The sequence below is a fragment of the Excalfactoria chinensis genome, chromosome 10 (genome assembly GCF_039878825.1).
Source record: "Excalfactoria chinensis isolate bCotChi1 chromosome 10, bCotChi1.hap2, whole genome shotgun sequence".
Taxonomy (NCBI): domain Eukaryota; kingdom Metazoa; phylum Chordata; class Aves; order Galliformes; family Phasianidae; genus Excalfactoria; species Excalfactoria chinensis.
Window position 1 is genome coordinate 18736419 of NC_092834.1, and position 17380 is coordinate 18753798.

At 49.4% G+C, this 17380-nt stretch overlaps 1 protein-coding gene and 2 non-coding genes across 4 annotated transcripts; 2 read left to right on the forward strand and 1 right to left on the reverse strand.

The window, feature by feature from the left end:
• The first annotated feature begins 2314 nt into the window (after positions 1–2314).
• Positions 2315–9573, forward strand: LOC140256977 (mitotic-spindle organizing protein 2-like). 2 transcript variants are annotated; one of them, XR_011904894.1, is made up of 4 exons: positions 2315–2491; positions 2561–2697; positions 4951–5141; positions 9310–9446. XR_011904894.1 is itself a non-coding variant. In XM_072345925.1 (3 exons), the coding sequence occupies exons 1-3, from the start codon at positions 2358–2360 to the stop codon at positions 9465–9467; spliced, it is 429 nt and encodes a 142-aa protein (XP_072202026.1). In that variant the 5' UTR covers positions 2315–2357; the 3' UTR covers positions 9468–9573. The 2 variants fall into 2 exon arrangements, 1 of the variants encoding a protein (XP_072202026.1); XM_072345925.1 differs by lacking the exon at positions 4951–5141 and having other exon boundaries at positions 9310–9573.
• A 2013-nt stretch (positions 9574–11586) lies between these two features.
• On the forward strand, positions 11587–11658 carry TRNAM-CAU (transfer RNA methionine (anticodon CAU)). The gene has a single exon. It is a non-coding gene; the product is annotated as a tRNA-Met (tRNA).
• A 192-nt stretch (positions 11659–11850) lies between these two features.
• On the reverse strand, positions 11851–11924 carry TRNAI-AAU (transfer RNA isoleucine (anticodon AAU)). The gene has a single exon. It is a non-coding gene; the product is annotated as a tRNA-Ile (tRNA).
• Between the last annotated feature and the right edge of the window lie 5456 nt (positions 11925–17380).

Sequence of the window (17380 nt, forward strand, 5' to 3'; positions counted from 1 at the left end):
CACTTGAAGACTTGCAGAATGTGCCAGTCAGGCTCACTCCAGGGAAAGTGAGGATGGTGTGACTCCCAGCCATGGCATACAACTGCTTGTTAAGGAAGCATGGGAGAGTCGGGGTCTCCTATCACTTGCCCCGGGAAGGTTTGTAGTCCTGGTTGTGATAATGGTGGACAGCGTGTGTGGAGAGCTGCCAGCTGGAGGGGAGCTGATGAGTGGATGAGGAGAGGAGGAGCTGTGTCTCCTGCAGTTTGGTGCAGAGAATGTGGATTCTGGTTTTACTCCAGAAAGTGGTACGTCATATTCCAGAGCAGGCAGGAGACTAAGCTGAGGGGATGTCCTCAGTGCAGTCCCCCAAAGTGCCCCTCTTTGTGGAAGATCTCTCCAAAATCCATCTTCAGGCCCTGTGGCGGTGGCCCTGTCTGCCTGCAGACTGAATGGTAATTCACGTTTGCAGTTGCTACTCCTGCTATCAATGCTGTGATAATTGTCCCCACTGGGCTGGTCCTGCCCAGGACCATTAACAGCAAGATCCTTTTATCAAAGTATCTCATTCCTGTCTTGGCAGCTCTGGTAAATGTCTGTTACTGAGGCTGAACGTCTGTAGCGGCACCTCTGCAGTGGGGGCTGATTTTGATAGCTTGCAGGGTTCTTGGCATGTGGAATGTGCTCCCCGCAGCTCTGCCATCCATTCGGCAGTGCAGCTGCTATGCCAGCAGTCTCTGCCACATGGAGAGTGGAGCAGGTGATCCCTCCCTGATGGCAGAAGTGATGCTGATTTCCATTTAGATAGAGGAATTTCAATCTCAGCTTGATGTCTCCTTGCAACTCAAGACCCGAATTTCCAATTTGCTTCATTGTGTGAAGCCAGATGCTCTCTGCTGGCTTGGGAATTGAGACACGTTTAAGGTGCTAGCACAAGAATGATCACAGAATCACAGAATGGCCTGGGTTGAAAGGGACCTCAAGGATCACGAATCTCCAACCCCCCGACAGTCAACAGCTGTTTATCCATTTTTAGCTCCCCGGGGCAGCTTGCACATGTGGCTGCATGGATCCTGACACACGCTGACATCCACTGCCCTGCCTCAGCAGTCAGTCCTGGGACCAGTGCTGTTTAGTATCTTCCTCAATGACACTGACAACAGAATCAAGTGCACCCTCATCAGTTTGTGGATAACACCAAGATGTGTGGCATGGTTATGAGCCCAAGGGGTGGGATGCCATCCAGAGGTACCCAGAAAGGCTGAGCAGTGGGATCAGGAGAACCTCATGAGGTTCAACAAAGCCAAGTGCAAGATCTGCACCTTGCAACCCCCACTACCAATACAGACTGGGGGGTGAAAGGATTGAGAGCAGTCCTGCCAAAAAGGCTGCTGGACATGAGCCAGCACTGTGCCCTCACAGCCTTTCTGGGTATCTGTATATCCTAGACTACATCAAATGAAATGTGGCCATCAGAGTTGGGGGGGGGGGGGGGAGGGGAATCTGCCCCTCTGCTCTGCGCTCTGAGGCCTCACCTGGAGTTCTGCATCCAGATGGGGAGTCCTCAGCACAGGAAGAACATGGAACTGCTGGAGCACACCCAGAGGAGGGCCACAAAAATGCTCCAAGGGATGGAAAACCTCCATACAAGGACAGGTTGAGAGCTGGGGCTGTGCAGCCTGGAGAGGAGAAGGCTCTGAGGAGACCTGAGAGTGGCCTGTCACTAATGTATCTGAAGGGGTTGTAAGAAAGGAAGAGACAGACTCTTCATCAGGGTCTGTTGTGACAGAATGAGGGGAAGTGGTTTTAAACTAGGAGAGGGCAGATTTAGATTGGATATAAGAAGTTTTTTACACTAAGGGCAGCGAGGCACTTGCACAGGGTGTCCAGGAAGGTGGTGGTGTCCCATCCCTGCAGACACCCAGCACCAGGCTGGAGGGTTCTGAGCACCCGATGTGCTGTGAGTTTCCCTGCGCACTGCACGGAGTTGGACCAGATGATGTTTAAAGGTCCCTTCCAACTCAAACAGTCCTGTGATTCTGTGGTTTTATTAAAGGCGCTGCTCAGGAACAAGGTGGCATCTGCCACCGAGGGGAGGCAAAGTCCAGGAGAAGACGGTATGCCAGCTCAGAGCCCGCTGCAAAGGAGACCAAAGGGAATTCCAAAGTCACAGACAGAAACCTTCCAGCTCCCTTCAGCGGGGATCGAAGGAAACGGAGCAAAGACCGCCGCACCAGCCGGGCGAGACTCGGCTGCCGCCTGCCGGCTGCGGGAGGGCCGGGCCGGGATGGGGCCGGGCGATGGAGGGGCACGGCTGCGCTGAGAAGGGCGGGGCTTCTGGATCCGGTTCGCGGGTCTGTCGGCAGCGCGGGGCGGCCATGTCGGGAGCGGCGCTCGGGAAGGCGGCGGCGGCGGCGGCGCGGCCGCGGCGGAAGGTGCTGAGCGCGGAGGAGGCGGAGCTGTTCGAGCTGGCTCAGGCGGCGGGCAGCGGGCTGGACCCGGAGGTGTTCAAGTGAGCGGCGGTGCGGGGCGAGGAGCGAATGAGCCTCCTGGCCCCGCGCTGATCCCGCCCCGCCCGCAGGGTGCTGTTGGACCTGCTGCGCATGAACGTGGCGCCGCTCGCCGTCTTCCAGGTGCTGAAGTCCATGTGCGCGGGGCAGCGGCTGCCGGCGGGCTCCGAGAGCGCTCCACCCGCCGCGCCGCTCGCCGACAGCCGAGGTAGGGGCCGAGCGGCGGGCCCTCTCCTCTCCGCGTCTCCCTCGGAGTCCCCCGGGGACCCGCCCGCCTTCTTCTCCGCCCTGCGGCCTCCGCGCTTCGCCCACCGGCCGCCCCGCTGCCTCTCGGCGCCGCCCGTCACCCGCGCCGCCCCGGGGCCGCCCCTCGGCGCTCCGGCGGCCGTTCCGCAGGGCCGGGGGGTCAGGGCCGCGCGGCGGGGGCTGCGGCTGCCGGCTCGGGAGGCGGCCCCGAGGGGGGCGCGGGGCGCCCGCTCCGTGTGAGGCGTCGGGCCCGGCCCCGCCGCGGCTCCTCGGGCTGTGCCCGGATCCGCAGTGGCGGAGCCCTCGCTCCTCTTGTGCTGAAGGGCGTAGCACGGAGGGGCGCGGGCCCGGCCGGCTGGTGGCGAGGCCGAGAAGCGGTGTGTGCGCTGGGAAATAGCACGGTGCGCTTCGCTGCTCGGCGCTGCGGCCTCCGCTCTGGGGCCGGGCTCGAGCGCTCGGCTGCGCGGACGGAGGAGGCCAAGCTGGATGCTGTCCTTGCGTTCTGTTCTCCCTCGCTCTCGGTGTTTCTGAGAGAGAACTGCCAGGTGTGGCCTGTGCCCTGCAGATGGGTACCTCCTTCCTGCTGGAGAAGATGCTCTCGGTTGCAGGCTGCCCGGTGAGAGGACACTTAACAGCCTCCTGTGTGTGGCTGCGGGGTGACTTTAATATACACAGGGGAAAAAGAGGACGACTTCTTGAGCAAAGTGAGGGAGGTACAGCACTTGGATGTTCTTCTAGTGCCGGGCCAGTGCTGCGAGGATAAACTTGGTCTGCCCTTATCACTTGCCTCCTGTCAGCCCGAGGTGCTGAAATGTATTAAAGAAATAGCAAACTTCCAGGGGTTAGTGTCAGGGCCTTCAGTCAGTTCCTTCTCCATCGATGCAGGAGCATCTCCTGTTCAGGTGCTGCCTGGTCTCCGTGTCCCTATGCTACCTGCCTTCCAGTGCAGGGGAAGCTCAGGGCGAGATGGCACTAGCTCTGTTACTTGGGGGAAATACAGCATTAAATTGGTCTTTTGTGTCTCATTGCTGCTTTATTTCATATTTCTGCGTTATTTCATGAGGCTGGAACATACCTGCAGGGCTAGTTGATGCGCTGCATCACTGGATCTCACGCAGCTTACTAACACAGAAGGATTGTGCCCATCAAGCCACTGTTCCAGTGTTTTGTTGTGTATCTGCAGTGAATGCTGGGCTCAGTGCTTCTGGCAGAGGAATGCTTTGGTCTCCTGCCTCACCACCACAAATGCTGGTAGGCAGCGCTTGTGCTGCTGGAAGGCTCGGTTTTACCAGCTGCATCTGGATTTTAGGTTTTTTTGTTGGTTGGTTGGTTTTTGTTTTTTAGTTTTCTGGGAGGCTTTGCTGCATCAGAACTCAGAGCAGGAGCTAACTTTGAATGAGAACTCTTTCTGGTTTCTGTCAGCCCAAGCAAGGTTGCCAACAGCCAGACATAATGATGATGAACAACAGCTAATTTCTTTGTGACTAAAATCACCACTGACAGGCTAGCCCTCAGAAAATTCTTTGGGCAGAACTTGTCATGGCAGCGTTTTGTTGCAAGCACCCTTATTTCTGTGACTAGAAAATCTCCTTAACATTGAGAAAAGTGGACATAGTTCTTTCTTATTTTTCTTTTACCTGCCGCCCCCCCCCCCCTTCAGGACCTCCTTTTGAGGATGTATTTATGCAGCTGCTCAGGTAGGAGATGTCTGTCCTTACTGCCACTCAGCCACAAAGGGGCTGCCTTAGCTCAGTGCTCACCCTGACCTCAGACACAGTTGCACTTCTGTATGACTTGTGTCAGACACCACAGGTGATGTCCATACTTGGAGCAATGTGCCTGTAGTGTCAGAGGAAGATGTTTAATACTTCTGGTTGAAGGTCATGAAAACAGACTTCCAGAGACAGGGTCTTGATTTGTGATGGTGTAATGCAGAAGTAGGCCGACAGTGCCAGCCTTGTGTGTCTTTTACTGCACCTTTGACCTTTACTAATTTTCTCTCCTTAAACTGGGGAAGCAACTAGTTAGCTCAAACTGAAGAGGAGGCGGAATCAGGCTTCCTCATTCCATGAGCTTTCTGGTTCTGGGCACAGTCCATCATCAGTGGCCCAGTTCAAGAGTTTGGGGTAAGTGCTAACAGGGTGACTGGGGGTATCCTCTTTGCTGGGTCAGTTCTGCAGGAGCGTTTGGTTTGCCTTGCCTCCTCTCCCTTTAGGAACTGCTGCGGGGAAATGGAACCAAAGCTGTATCTGCTGCGTGCCCTGCCAGCTCCTGTTAGAAGATGCTCCTTCTGTTTAAGAAGAGGATGGTGTGGCTTCTGCACAGGACAAGGCATTGGGAAATGGGAGATGCCCACTGCTTAGCTGAGGCTTGTCTGCTGACCAAGCCAGAGCTCCTTGCGCTGATGTAGAGTGCAGTGATTGTCCTCTATAAGCTTGCCAAGCTGCTTTGCACAGTGTTCTTTGGTGCTGCCTGTCTGCCCTTTCTGCTGTGCTTCCTCTTTGGTCAGAAGACAGACATGCAGCTGCAGTAACCGAGGTCCTGTAAACATGCACTGAGGCTGCTCCCTCCGAGTTTTATCAGTAGCAGCAAGGTACTGGCATAGGCTTCTCAGCTCATCATGATGCAGGGAGGTTTTTCAAAGCAGGTCAAGATTGTTTTGCTGCTCAGTGTGACTGGAATAGGGGTGAGAAGGTGCATTGCTTCCTTCCTGTCGTCTTTGTAGTAGTTATTTCAGCTTTCTTGCTCTTAAGCAGCTGGGAATCTAGTACAAATGACTTTGTATTGTGTTTTCCCATAGAATATAACCGCTTTAAACTGTGGTGTTCTGCTTGGAATTGTTCATTGGTGACAATTCATAGCTGTCTCAAAATAACTGAATACTGGAGCATCTGTCTGATGTGTTTTGCTAGGTACAGCCTCCTGCAGGCTGCATTCAGAGCTTTGTCACTGTAACTGACTTGGTGCTTATTTTAAAGGGGAAGGATGTGCTTTGGGCAGTTTCTTCCTATTCATGCAGGGAGATGTGTACACACCTGTAAGGACAGTGGCACTGGTTTTAGTCTGTGTATAATTTACTATTTATTTAAATGTAATTTTCCTTATATGTTGTTTCCATGGCTGCTTTTCACATTGTGCCACCTTACCCTCAAGCCACCGGTGGTTTCTCTGCGATTTTCTACCTCTATTGACAGGCATTTGTCAATGCCCTGCTCTTTTCTTTCTTTCCCTTAGATTAATGAATATTTTTTGATGACCCTCACAGTCTTTTCATCTAGTTTTCTGCATTTCCCCTCTCTCCAGTCCAAGTGTATTTTGTAAAGTGGCTTTCCAGGGCTTTGCCTAATTCATTTTTAGTACCAAATGAGCTATTAACATGAGGTTGCTTTTTTGTCCCAAGGCTTCTGGATTTTTTTCCAGCTGTGCTTGGCATTTTAGGATGACCACTGTTGTTGTAAGGACCCCCAGTGAGAGAAACAGAAGCTAATGGTTTTGAACAGGCTACTGTTCAGTAAGAAATGCTCTAAAATCCTATTCCTTGAAGGTTGTTGAACAGAAGTTGGCACTTGGTATGTTAATTTAAGCTTGCAATTGTAGTGCTGTCTAATAGTCCAGTTGAATACCTGGCTTGAAGTTGTAAGCTTTCTTCAGGTCTTTTGTGGCCTATGTAGGTCAGCTTTGTGTTACCTCTCCAACTTCTTTTCAGATGTGTGTGCGTGCAAGAGAAGGCATGTGTTTAAATGTGTTAAAAACCCACTCCTCCATTTAGCTTAATGCATGCTGTCTTAGATAACTGTTTTAGCAGGTGTATTTGATAACTATATTTCCTCTTCCTTGATTTCAAGACTGTTCCAATGGATTAGTTGAAACATACTCTACCAATCTTTCCTGGCTTCCTGACTGTGTCTTTACAGGGAGGCTGCTTCAACAGGGATGCTGTCTTGGCTCTGGAAAAAGCCCCGCACGACACACAAGTATGAGCTGTTAGGAATATTTCAGCAGCTTTGGAGACCTGAAAACCCAGCAGATCAAGAATGAAGAGCCATAGCAATATACTAAAACTGCTTTGAAGAATGAGGGATAGCTGTATAAGTCTCATCACTATTCCCACCTCCAGTGGGTGGGCAAAAGTTGAGTCCTGGTACCTGGTTGAGTCCATCGTGATTGCAAGAAAGAGGGATTTCCACTCTTACAAGCTGTTTTTTCATCCACACTTAATTTTTGAGGAAGACCAGCTTGCTTGCTGGGTCCCATGAAAGCCCTACTGTGAGACAAGAACAGGAGCAGAATTTGGGGGAGTTTAAAGCCCAAGCAGAGTTTGCTCTGGCCTTTTTGAATGGGAGAGAGCTAGCACTGAACTAAATGGGGCACACACATCTTCTCGTACTGTGTCAGGTTCTTGAGAAGGTGCAAATACAGCTGCTTTTTTGGGGATTGTATTTGGGCAGACATGTTTGACTTGTCTCGCATTTGGCATGGCTTGCATTCATTATTTGGTTTACTGTTGTTGCAGGATGGTGAGACACATTCAGGATGAGGGCATCTTGTGTCAGCGAGCTACCTATCAGTGGAATCCTTTTGCTAGTCTGTCGTACTTGAGTTGCGGAGTTTTTGGTAGTAAACTTCTTCTGGTATCACCTATAGTGTTTTAACTGGCAGGTTCACCAACCACGTCTGTTGTTGCGTACTTTATGGGCTGCTCTGGTTTGGTGCACATTTCTAGAGTTGATGCTTCCAAAAATACAGTTGGTTCTTATGCTGTTGAAGTAACTGATTTGTTTTATTGTGATTTCAAGGCTAAGAGAATGGAAGGCAGCGTGTGTGTTGTCTGAGAATAGCTTTCTTTTACAAAGAGATTCTTTCTCCCCAAGTTTTTTCAGCTAGGTCAGAAGATCCAGGGCCTGGCTTCTGGTGGTGCTAATGGTACAATCGTTTGTACACAGATGTGGTTAGAGTCTGAATGTATGCATATGAGGAAGGGGAGAACCCTTATTTACATAGAGATGTACTAGACTGCTAAAAGCATCACAGTGAACTCCAATCCGTTGTGCCAGTTTTTCTCTTAAATACCATGAGATCATGTATTGCCTTTGTGCAATTTGTTTATTTCCATTGACAGTACTCACATTACTCAAACTGCTGACATGCTTACAAGCTTGAGCTGTACAAAGAAAAAATGCAAGTCTGGTTGGCTGGCTTGGGCTGATAACTGCTGGTAGATCACTAGTGGGATTTACAATAAGAGACATTATAGAACACCTGATTTAGCTGGGATAAGTGAATTTATTTCTTTTGCTACTGTAATCCATTAAATTTTACAGATAAGTTGGGGCCATATACTCTTTGCTTGGAAGTTCTCAGGTTTTCTTTCCTGTACTGTGAGGTGTTAGCTTGTGGTATTGATGTGAGTGCTGTTCTCAGCTACTCCAAGGAGATAGGACAGTTGGGTAAGTAAAGAAGATGTACCTCCAGTCTGTGCCCTTTGGTAGCACAGATGTTCCAGGATGATCCAGATAGACATGGAGACTCCTGTGTGTGCAGAAGCTACACATTCTGGAAGTGGCATTCTGGAAGTTGCTCTGATAGAATTACTTAAATGTTGCTCTTCATTTTCATTACATGCATGTAACTGTGGATACTGAGAGGAAAACAGCCGACTGGATTCCTGTGCTTGTTTCCTCCTGATTTTGTTCATGTTTAGTGATGCTTTTGGGAACTTACTGTCCTTAATAAAAGCTGTGTAGCTCTTGTAGCCCTCTGCATTATGTTTCTTTGTTCTTTTGTTTTTATCTTTCTTAATGCAAGTATCACTTCTCATCTGAAGTAATTCCCTCTGATGTCAGCAAATGTTTGTCTTCCTCACTTACCCCCTTGTGCCTTTGGTTTGCAGCACACCTTTGGTTTGCAGTCTTTTCCCTCTTGCTGAATCTGGCAGGGTGGACTGTGTGGCCCTTGCTTTCTTCAACTTTGACTTTTCTAGCCATTTGCTTCTCTGTTCTGTCACATTACACAGAAGACAGAGATGGTCATTTTTGTATATGGAAGGGCAGCTCTTCCTAACACAGTAAGAAAAGATGAGAGTAGCTCATCATAGAGGCATCTGGGCTCCTGGAAACTGCAGTGATAGGAAACCTGAACTTGTGCATCAAGTCACAAGTGATGTGAGCAGAAGGGTTCCTTACCTCCAGAATTTTTGTGACTACAGGCTTCAGAAAGAAGTGAGCAGTGGCACATCATTTCACTTATCCCAGACTTGAGGTGTTTGATGCTCTTCCTGTTCTTGAATTGCTGCTTGCAGTGCTGGTCTTCCTGTGCCAAATGAAAGCAAGTATTTAAAGAACAAAGTGGCTCGTTACTTTGTAGATTAAAACTTGAATTTCTAATGCTCCTACTGCAACTCATTTTGTTGTTGTGGCCCTGATTTCACAATTTTGCTTTCTATGTTGGATGCTGTGACATCTAATACATCTAATCTAATTAGCCTTTTGCATGATTTCTTAAAGGATGCTTGCAGCTTAGGTGCTGTATGGGTGACACGCAGGGCTGATGCTAATGTATGCTTTTATTCATTCAGGGAGAAATAAAAGCAGTTCTGCTGTCAGCGGGACCCAGGTTCTCATGGAAAGGAGTGGCCAGGAAGGATCTGCCCAGAGGATGCCTCGGCAGCCAAGTGCAAGTCGGCTGCAGAAAGCGGGAGCTTCTGGAAAGAACAGCGGAGGCAACAGTAGCTAAGACCTTGGAAACAATTAATTTTGATGTTTGAAGGTGTATATGAGCTGTGCCTATGAAATTGTTTATGTTGTATCTATTAAACTGGCAAACATTATTTGTAACTCATTGATTATGGCTGTTTTTTTATTTATTCTTATTTCCAAAAATTCTGTTGACAATGCAGGCTACTTGGTGCTCTGTGAAGGTTCCTGGTATGAAGAAAGATGCAGGACACCTAGAAATACCTGAAATAGTGCTGAAGTTGCTCTGGAGTGGTCATAACTCATTTACAACCTGGTGCTTCTCACTGCCTCATTCCCTAAGACTCAGTTTAATATATTCCTTCTAGTTTTATGGTCTGTTGGGCTGCGTGAAGAGTGGGGTAATGTCACAGTAGGTCATTTATTGTTAAATAAAGAGCCTTGCAGTGATGGTAGCTTGCACTGGAAACCTGACTGTCCAATGGGGATGTTTTCTTGTTCTTTAGTTGATGATGGCCTTGTCACTTCATGTGTATGTTCAGGTGGGTTTTAGCATCACTTCATGTGTATGTTCAGGTGGATTTTAGCATCTTACCCTGAAAACCACTTTGGCCCCTCACACAGCATGGTGATACAGTAGTCCTAATGATGCTAATGTGATTACTCATTGTTACTGAACTCATTGCCTGATGAGTGAGGCTAAAGAAGTATTATGCCAGGTTGTGGTGAGCTGGGGGTTGGCCTCTTCTCTCATGTAATTAGTGATAGAACTAGAGGGAATGGTTTCAAGCTGCGACAGGGGAGGTTCAGGCTGGACATTCGGAAGTATTACTTCTCGGAAAGGGTAGTCAGGCATTGGAATGCACTGCCCGGGGAGGTGGTGGAGTCACTGACCATGCGGGTGTTCAAGAAACGTTTGGATGTTTCGTTGAGGAATATGGTTTAGCTGGGAAGTATTGGTGATGGTTGGACTAGATGATCTTCTAGGTCTTTTCCAACCTTGAAAATTCTGTGATTCAGTGAAAAGAAACCTTCATCACTTAGTGTAAGGTCCAGCTAAGTGGATTTATTAATGCTCAGTGTTGACTGTAAAACAAGGGGGAACAGACTGTGAGGGTAAAGAAACTGCAGAGCTCTGCAAAGCCGTGGAGGTGTGCAGGGAGAGGTGGAGAGGGAGGAACAGAGGAGACTGGTAGGAAAGGATCAGTCCTAAGTATGTGTTTACTCAGTATGTTTATTCCTGAAGCTGGTGCATGGGGTATGCTAGGAGGGCCAGGACCACATGAGGGATGAAAAGTGTTATGGTTGGAAAGGACTAGCATGGAGAGGAGCAAGGAAGGCTGGGGTGGTAGTGACAAGAGCTAATGCTGGTCTTTCTTGACTTTTTCTCTTCCAGAACTGTGGCACTGGGGGAAGTGGAAGGACTGGGGCTGTCCTTGTTGCAGAAATAAGGGGTGTTTTGGGGAATCACAATCCTGAGGCTGCAAGGAGGCATGGTAATAGATGTCTGTGGTATAAGCTTTGCAGACCTCCCCCCCCACAGGGGAGCATTCCTTGGAAACTGTGTTTGTGTGGGAAGGCAAGGATCCCCTTGGAAGTGGGTTGCAGATGGGCTTCCCTGCATGGGACATGTTTGGTGACATGATTAATGGCTCATCTCCAGACTGAAGAGGAGTGGAGGAAGAAGTATAAGCAAGTGGACACCGGGAATCATCTCAGTGCCAGCAAATTGCCTACCTGGCTGCATTCATGCCTATCCCATGGACACCTGTCATGATGGTCAATGGAAGTGGCTCTTCACCATTTGGACTGAGGAGGATTACTGCTGAGGGATGATGTCCATGTGTGCTTGGTTGTGAACGTCAAGCTTGGTCGGCTGTTGAGTGGGATAGGGGCTTGTGGGCTGGGTATTGCATATACCCTAAGTCAGTCAGTACTCATACCCAGTTCCTGTCTGGGTGCTAGGAGGACCAGAAGGGCTTGTTCTGAGGGAGTTTTGGGGTCAGTTGCGAGACCTGCTGTATGTGCACACGTGTGTGTGTGCTTGTGATGAAGCAGCTGGTGGAGTAGGGTGGCCTAGAAAGCAGTTAACAAAACAGCGTGAAGTGCAGGCAGGAAATAGTAATCTCTAGATAAAAGGCTATAAGCAGTACCCGAGCAGCAGAGTGGCGCAGCGGAAGCGTGCTGGGCCCATAACCCAGAGGTCGATGGATCGAAACCATCCTCTGCTAAAGGTTTTCCTTTTTTTTTTCCCCCGCAGTTTTAGTTTAAAGAACTGCTTCACCATGTTCTTCTTCCCTGCACACCCTTGATTGCGAGGAACTGGTGTAGGGTAGTGCGAATCGAGGCCGCCCGCCGGCTGAGCAACGGCGAAAAAACGGGGGGAGGGGAAAAAAAAAAATCAACAAAAAAAACTTATTGTCTGGCCCGTACGGGGATCGAACCCGCGACCTTGGCGTTATTAGCACCACGCTCTAACCAACTGAGCTAACCGGCCCCTTAGCGTGGCTTACCTTGTTGCCCTCCTTATAGGAAGAAGAGCTGCATACCAGCAGAAGACGTCTTGCATCTCTGGGTCGTGAGTCCTGCGCGCTTCCCTTGCACGACTCTGCTGTTCTAATGGGAGCTACTCCCTGCTCACCCTCTCATCCATGGCCCTGCCTCACTGCTCTGCCCGCTGGATGTCCCCGTGAGATGCAATATGATGCTGCAGCAAAGTACTCCTATGCTGTTCGTCATATGACTGTCCCATTTGCTGCATGAACTTCTTTGAACTTCTCCTGGGGACTAGAACAAGACTTATCTGCCATATTTCCAAAAGCTAAACACCAGAAACACCTATCTCAGATGTTCTTGTGTTTTTGGCCATCTGGTGTTAGCTGCCATTCTGCTACTGAAATTTGTCTTTGTGTAGGAGCTCAGGAAAATAGAAAATTGTGCAGAATGTTAAAGAATGGGGACAGGTGCATTTATACACAAGTTTCTTAAAAATGTGGGGGCTTGGTTTTGGCCTTATACTGGGTTTCTTGCACTGACTGCCTGTCTTCCTTCCCCCTTTGGAAGGGTGGTGAATATAAAGATGTTAACAAAGATGATGGTAAATATTCAAAGGTTATTTGCAAAGGAAAACTCACCAATGTCGACGCCTTAGCTGGAAAAGCTGGGGCAGTCTTCACTGGGGAGCAATCTCCAAGAGATCACAGAATCACAGAATCACAGTATTGTAGGGGTTGGAAGAGATTGAGATCTCTTGAGATCATCGAGTCCAACCCACCTGCCAAAGCAGGCTCCCTACACCACATCACACAGCTCGGCGTCCAGGCAGGTCTTGAATATCTCCAGAGAAGGAGACTCCACCACCTCCCTGGGCAGCCTGTTCCAGTGCTCCGTCACCCTCACCCTAAAGAAGTTCTTGCGCACATTCGTGCGGAACTTCCTATGCTGAAGTTTCAGCCCATTTCCCCTAGTCCTGTCCTCATGCACTACTGAAAACAGACCAGCCTCGCCACTATGGCTCCCACACTTCAGGTATTTATAAACCTGGATCAAGTCCCCTCTCAGCCTTCTTTTCTTAAGGCTAAACAGACCCAGTTCCCTAAGTCTCTCCTCATAGGGGAGATGCTCCAGGCCCTTCACCATCTTTGTGGCCCTCCGCTGGACTCTTTCCAAGAGATCCCTGTCTTTTTTGTACTGGGGAGCCCAGAACTGGACACAGTATTCCAGATGAGGCCTCACCAGGGCAGAGTAGAGGGGGAGGATCACCTCCCTCGACCTGCTGGCTATGCTCTTTTTAATGCACCCCAGAATGCCATTGGCCTTTTTGGCTACAAGGGCACACTGCTGGCTCATGGCCAACCTGTCGTCCACCAGGACGCCCAGGTCCCTCTCAGCAGAGCTCCTCTCCAGCAGGTCTTCCCCCAACCTGTCCTGGTGCATGCAATTATTTCTACCTAGGTGCAAGACTCTACACTTGCTTATGTTAAACCTCATCCGGTTTCTTACTGCCCAGCTCTCCAGCCTGTCCAGGTCTCTCTGAATGGCCGCACAGCCTTCAGGTGTGTCAGCCAATCCTCCCAGCTTCGTGTCATCAGCAAACTTGCTGAGGGTGGTCACTATCCCCTCATCAAGGTCGTTGATGAAGATGTTGAACAAGACTGGACCCAGCACAGACCCCTGGGGGACACCGCTAGTCACAGGCCTCCAGCCAGACACCGCACCACCAACGACAACCCTCTGCACTCTGCCAGTCAGCCAATTCTCGATCCACTTCACCGTCCACTCATCTATCCCACACTTCCTCAGCTTTGTTATAAGGTTGTCATGGGGGACCGTATCAAAAGCCTTACTGAAATCAAGGTAGACTACATCTACCGCTCTCCCCCTGTCCACCCAGCTAGTGACATCTTCATAAAAGGCCACCAGGTTGGTCGAGCACGACCTCCCCTTGGTGAACCCATGCTGAGTACTCCTGATAACCTCCTTTACTCCCAGTTGCCTGGAGATGGCATCCAGCACAAGCTGTTCCATCACCTTCCCTGGGACAGAGGTGAGGCTGACTGGCCTATAATTACCCGGGTCATCCTTCTTGCCCTTTTTGAAGACCGGGGTGACATTGGCCATCCTCCAGTCTTCAGGCACCTCCCCAGTTCTCCAAGACCTCTGAAAAATTACAGAGAGCGGCTTAGCAATAACCTCCGCCAGCTATCTCAGCACCCGCGGGTGCACCCCATCAGGTCCCACGGATTTATGGACATTAATGTTTCCTAAGCACTCACGGACCACCTCTTCCCTGACTAAAGGGAAATCTCCCATTCCCCAGATTCTCTCATCAACCACCAGGGTCTGGGATTCCTGGGGGAGAGCCCTTTCACTAAAGACAGAGGCAAAGAAGGTGTTCAGTATTTCCGCCTTCTCAGCATCCCCCGTTACCAGAACACCCCCCTCACTTAGTATGGGGCCCACATTCTCCCTAGCCTTCCTTTTGCTGTTAACGTACTTAAAAAAGCCTTTTTTATTATCCTTTATCTCCTTAGCTAGATTCAGCTCCAGGTGGGCTTTAGCCTTCCTGGTCGCATCTCTGCAGTCCCTGACTACATTCTTATATTGTTCCCAAGTGGCCAGACCCTTTTTCCACATATCGTGTACTTTCTTCTTTCTGTGGAGCTTGCACATGAGTTCCTTACTCATCCACGCAGGTCTCCTGGCACCTTTTCCCAACTTCTTAGTTACAGGGATGCGCCAATTCTGAGCCTGGAAGAGGAGCTGTTTGAATGCTAGCCAGCTCTCACAGGCCCCCTTGCCTTCTAGCACCCTGGCCCACGGGATAGCCCCAAGTAGGTCCTGGAGGAGATCAAAGTTGGCTCTCCTGAAGTCCAGGGTAGCAATCCTACTTTTTGTTTTGCTACCTCCACTCAGGATCTCGAACTCCACCATCTCATGGTTGCTACAACCCAAGTTACCCCCGACTTTTACTTCCTTAATGAGTCCTTCCTTGTTGGTGAGAAGGATGAGTCGGTGGTGGTCAGCCCTTAAATGAGGTCTTAGAGGAGGTGGAGTTGAGCTCCACCCCTTCCAGGAGCACAGCTACATCACTCTCACCTATGCTCCCATAGCTGACCCAACATTTGCCTCAGCTGATTAATCAGAGCTGATTAATCAGGCTGTGATTACTGATTTCCCATACACCCTTGCTTCCATATCTCACTTCAAATGGGTGCAGGGAAGTGGAGGGACCTCTTAGGGATTGGTGTTGCATCTGTGATACACAGATGTTCTGGCTAATCTATCTCTTCTTCTTGTCTCTCAAAGGTAGTGGCTGTTCAGCAGAGAGAAAAATGCATAAAAACATGTAATGGTTTGGTCTCTGAGGGGTCTTTAAAGATAATCTAGTTTCAACCCCTCTACGTGGGCATGACCACTTCCCACTAGGTCAGGTTGACGAAAGATGCACCCAACCTGGCCTTGAACACTTCTAGAGATGGGACACACACAGCTTCTCCAGTCACACTGTTCAAAGACCTCACCACTCACCACAGCAAAAAATTTCTTCCTAATATCTGATCTTGATTTGCCCTCTTTTAGTTTAAAAATGTGTTACCCCTTGTCCTATTGCTATGTGCTCTCATGAAAAGTCTTTCCATCTTTCTTATAACCCTTTTTAGGTATGAAAAGGCCATAATGAAATCCTCTCAGAACCTTCTTCATGCTGACATGCTCAACTCCCTTAGTCTTTCCCTGCAGAAGAGATGCTCCAGCCATCTGATCATCCTTCATCCCCTTTCCTGAACCTGCACAAACAAGCCTATATCTGTACACGTGCTGAGGGCTCCAGGCATGGATGCGGTACTCCTGGGGGAGATTTCAGGAGAGCAGAGTTGCCCCGCTGGCCATGCTTGTTTTTATGCAGCTCAGGGTACAATTGGCCTTGTGGGCTGCAGGGCGTTTACTGCCAGCTCATGTACAAGTTTTCATCCACCAGACCCTACAAGTCCTTCTCTCTGCTCTCAGTTTGTTCATCCCTCAGTCTGTGCTGATGTGTGCACTTCACACTTGGCTCTGTTAGGCTCTGTGAGATTCATGTGGGTCCACTTCTCCAGACTGTGCAAACTCTTTGCATGCATCCCTTCCTTTTATCATATCAGCTGCACCACTCAGCTTGGAGCTGTGTGCAAACATGCTGAGACTGCACTTGATCCCACTGTCTGCCTCATTATTAATGATGTTAAATATTACCAGTCCCAGTATAGACTCTCCACCTGGATGTAAGTCCTTTGACCACAGCTCTCTGGATGCAAGCATCCAGCCAATTTATCTGCCTAACTTTTTTTTGTCCAGTCTCAAGCATTTCCTAGTACTTGTTCCTCGATTCTCACATTGTTGAGGCCAGAAAAAATAGAGGCAGGGATGCACAAAAGAGGTATCATCATATCATAGTATCATAGTATCGTGTGAGTTGGAAGGGACCTTAGAGATCATCGAGTCCAACTCCCGGGATTCGAGCCCCTCTGTGTAGCAGAGCAGCATTTCTGCCACTTGCACCACAGGGGGGATTCGAACCCTGGGCCTCTGGTGTTGCAAGCAGCAATTCTACTATTTCCAAATCAAGTGTCCACTGACAGCAATCTTTCAACCCTCTGGTAGCACTTGATGTCAGAGAGAGCTGTAGAACTCCTATGAAATATGGCCTGTCGGTGAACCTGAAGGCAAAAGGTCAGAGCGCTAGGACAAACAGCCACACACCAATATGGTTAGATATAGCTGAGTCAACTTATTGCCCCAAAAACCGTACTTTTATAGCAGACAGACGAGGGTGTTAGAAAATCACACACACTAGTTGTAGGAAAGCAATTGCAATAACAACCCTAGAACCCCCCTTCAAAGCCACGAGGCATTCATTCTTTTCCTAGAGGTGTCCTTGGTTCTCATGCTGTTTATCCTGCTCCGCAGCTGCTGCTCTGTGAAGTCCTTATCTTGAACCATAGCTGCTGCTCTGTAAAATCCTTCTTGTATTACCACAATGGCCCTCTACATGTCCATGGGAAGACGCAGTTCTTGCATCAAGTGCAGAATGTAAGCCATGGCAAGACTCTGTCCACTGTACCTTCTACCCATCACTTTGCCAGGGTGCTCTTCCAATATTTTGTCAGACAGGCAAGTCAAATGCAGACATCCTCATGTCTGCACCATGTCATAGAATCGTAGAATGGCCTGGTTAAAAAGAACCTCGAAGATCATCTAGTTTCAACCCCTCTGCCATTGGCATTCAGCCACCAGACCAGGCTGCCCAGAGCCACATCCAGCCTGGCCTTGAAATGCCTGCAGGGATGGGGCATTCACAGCCTCCTTGGGCAGCCTGTTCCAGTGAGTCACCACCCTCTGGGTGAAAAACTTCCTGCTAAGATCCAACCTAAACCTCCCCTGTCTCAGTTTAAAAGCATTCCCCCTTGTCCTGTC